The following is a 3,326-nucleotide window of genomic DNA, read 5'->3' on the forward strand; positions in this document are numbered from 1 at the left end:
AGACCCCAGAAACACACACACACACACACACACACACACACACACACACACACCAGCAGGGGGCGACACACATCAGTTTAACACACATGATCACTTGGCCTCCTAAAGTCAACATTAAAATTACATTATTCTAAATCTCTCAAACATTATTTTTCTTATATAGATTTATTTTAGAAACAATTATATATTTATTTCATTATATATTTATGTTTTATATAATATATTTACACATTTTAAATAATAATTTAAATAAAACTTTATTTACCTTTGGGATACAGTAAATAATACAAAATATATAAACAATGATATGATATTTATTATATTTTATTATATATTTTATATAATAAAATGATACATTTATTTATAAATTATTTATAATTAAATGTATACATTTTCAAATAATTTATTATATAATTAAGTCATTTAAATTTAATTTTTATATAATATAATTACACATTTATTTATTTATTATATATAAATATTTTTTAAAATAATCATTTATATATTTATGTAATTTATTATATTTTAAAATATATTTTATTTCATATTTTTATACAATAAAATGATATATTTATTTATAAATTATTTACAAATAAATGCACATAATATACATTTTAAATACATAAAAAAAAAAAACACAATTTATATAACTTTCTCCAGAATAAACTAGCTGTTTTTGCAGTTCATTTTTAAATAATTGTCTATTTGGACTGAGAAGAGTGTTTTGAGTTGTGACAGTCACATCAGCAAAAATTTTGCAAATATTTGCAGGCCAAAAAGACTAATTGTTCATTGTCAATAGTGCAGTGATGCACAAAGTCACTTTCAAACCGAACATCTTTCTGTTGGTCAACATGGTCAGTTTAGTTAAAAATAACTAGCAAAATCTGCTTTAGGGAAATGTTCTGCTCTCTCACGAAATTCACAATCACTCAATCAAACGAGTCATTTACAAATTTCATGTTAAAGTTGTTTTGCTGATCTGAAGTGTTTCAGATGTTCTTCTCAAATCTCTCTTGAATGTTTGATCTGTGGTGAATCATTGATCTTCTGTAGATTCATGCAGGCTCTTGTCGCACCTTATCATAGAGACTCCCAGAGTTCCTCCTGTCATCCTCGTCAGCGGCGTCTTCAGCCGGAGGATCGTCCTGCTTGAGCTCGTCGCTCAGATAGCGTTCAAACACGCTGGAGAAACACACGGCCGACAGAACGCACACCACAGGCGTCAGAGTCAGCATGAGCCGCACCATCACACCGGCGAAATACACCGCGCTGATGCCATACAGAACCACTGCAGGACAAACAGAGACACACACACCTGAGACACGCAGCACTGGACCTGAAGGAAAGCACTCACAGCATGGCACGTACCGAACATGCGCTCGGCGTTGATGTTTCTGATGCAGAACCACAGGCCTGCTGGGAAGGTGCAGACCAGGATGTGAAGATCAAAGAAGAAGGAAACCCAGGTAGTCGGCTGATGCTCTGATACGGACGCGATGATCGGAATATGAATCTTAGCATAGCTGCACAAAAAATATCAGACATTAAACATACGGCATGAAAATATTTCCTGAAATGAACACAAACTCTGATTAAAAATGACATTTTTGTGTTGTTTGCCTGTAAAAAATGGCCAAAAAGAGTTGCTGTGCAGCACACAGGTTTCAGAGTGTTTTTATCATGTTGCTATGCAGTTGCTAGGGTGTTCTGAGTGGAGTTTAGCATGTTGCTAAATGCGAGGTTTTGATTGTAAATTATGTAACTGTCAGTGTATTTTTACCCCGTGTCCCAGAGTGAATAAAAGCGTCCGCTCCACGGAGCGATCCAACCTGAACACACAAACACACACGATCATCAGCAGACGCTCATGTCATCATATATGTCACATGATCATGCACCACGGTAAACTGACCGATGCAGCTGAGGTACACGACACACACAAACAGCAGCAGCGCAGCGACACAAACGCAGACAGAAAACAGAGTCTGTTTGTCCTGCCGCGTCAGTCTGTCTCGCAGGAACTGCAGGAAAGAGTAGAGCTGCACGAGCATGAACACACCTGCACACACACACACACTGAATCAACATTAAATCAACACCGAATCAACGTTTGTGTGTTTGTGACTCAGTAGCCAATGAGGAGAGACTCACCAGCCGCTGCCATGTGTTCGCTGGTTCTGATTGGCTGAAACCCAACGAAAGGAATCTGCATAGACAGAATCAGACCAATGATGTAGAACGTGCTGTACGCTGAGAGAGAGAGAGAGAGAGAGAGAGAGAGACGACCAATCAGAATCAACGCTGGAATGAATCAAAGTGCAGTTTCTGCTATGAATCTTGACTGAGACTCACCGATGTAAACTCTCTTACTGAAGCGGCGCATCAACAGCAGAACGAACACATGAAGAGGAATCAGATTAATGATGAAGACGTAACCGCCCCACGCCGACACCTCAAACACACACACACACACACACATACACACTGTTAGTCTGAATAGTAATTTCTCTGTCAATTTCCCTCTTTGGTAAAAACTCATGTGGATCATAATAACAAACATTAATTTCCCTCTGTGATCGTCTGACTCGATTTGACCGTGAGCAGAAACACAGAATCAATCAGCTTTAACAATTCAGAAGAAGAACAGGCTGAATGTGATGAACACATTTGTGAACGAACAACAAAGAGATTCAGTCTGTTGTTTGAGAGTGTTTGTGATCAGATCTCTCTAACGTGATGGAAACGTCTCCAATACCTTGAGAAAAAGAAGTACACTTTAACATACTTATTACGGAGATAGTATACTTCAAAATCTACTTAAGTAGGAAATGAATGTAATGGTTTCACTTAACTACATGTTATTTGCAATTAAATGAAAATGTATTATAGTTTACTTTTATATTAAAGGGATAGTTCACCCAAAAATGAAAATTCTGTCATTAATTACTCACCCTCATGTCGTTTCAAACCCGTAAGACCTTCGTTCATCTTCGGAACACAAATTAAGATATTTTTGATGGAATCTGAGAGCTGTCTGACCCTGCATAGACAGCAACGCAACTGAAATGTTCCCAAGTCCAGAAACGTAGCAAGGAGATCAGTAAAATAATCCATGTGACATCAGGGGTTCAACCGTAATTTTACGAAGCTACGAGAATACTTTTTGTGTGCAAAAGAAAAAAAAACGACTTTATTCAATAATTCGTCTCCTCCGCATCACCCTGTAGCGTCATTTTGGAGAGTATCCGCGGGATGTAAACAGCGTATGCTGTTCTGTGTCAGCTGCGTCACGCCGGATCTGTTTCCAACGTTGTTGTGATTTG

At 37.5% G+C, this 3,326-nt stretch overlaps 1 protein-coding gene across 1 annotated transcript in view; it reads right to left on the reverse strand.

Annotated features, from left to right (window-relative positions):
• Nucleotides 1–3,326, reverse strand: part of LOC107694749 (dolichyl-diphosphooligosaccharide--protein glycosyltransferase subunit STT3B-like) — a 21,266-nt gene that overhangs the window by 4,835 nt on the left and 13,105 nt on the right. The window contains exons 5-10 of the mRNA XM_016494429.1: nt 2,356–2,455; nt 2,155–2,253; nt 1,916–2,062; nt 1,784–1,832; nt 1,372–1,526; nt 1,078–1,291 (exon numbers count right to left, since the gene is read on the reverse strand). Coding sequence (XP_016349915.1) covers nt 1,078–1,291; nt 1,372–1,526; nt 1,784–1,832; nt 1,916–2,062; nt 2,155–2,253; nt 2,356–2,455 — 764 coding nt within the window. The remainder of the gene's footprint in view (nt 1–1,077; nt 1,292–1,371; nt 1,527–1,783; nt 1,833–1,915; nt 2,063–2,154; nt 2,254–2,355; nt 2,456–3,326) is intronic.

Source organism: Sinocyclocheilus anshuiensis, unplaced genomic scaffold, assembly GCF_001515605.1.
Source record: "Sinocyclocheilus anshuiensis isolate Anshui unplaced genomic scaffold, SAMN03320099.WGS_v1.1 scaffold1497, whole genome shotgun sequence".
Lineage (NCBI taxonomy): Eukaryota > Metazoa > Chordata > Actinopteri > Cypriniformes > Cyprinidae > Sinocyclocheilus > Sinocyclocheilus anshuiensis.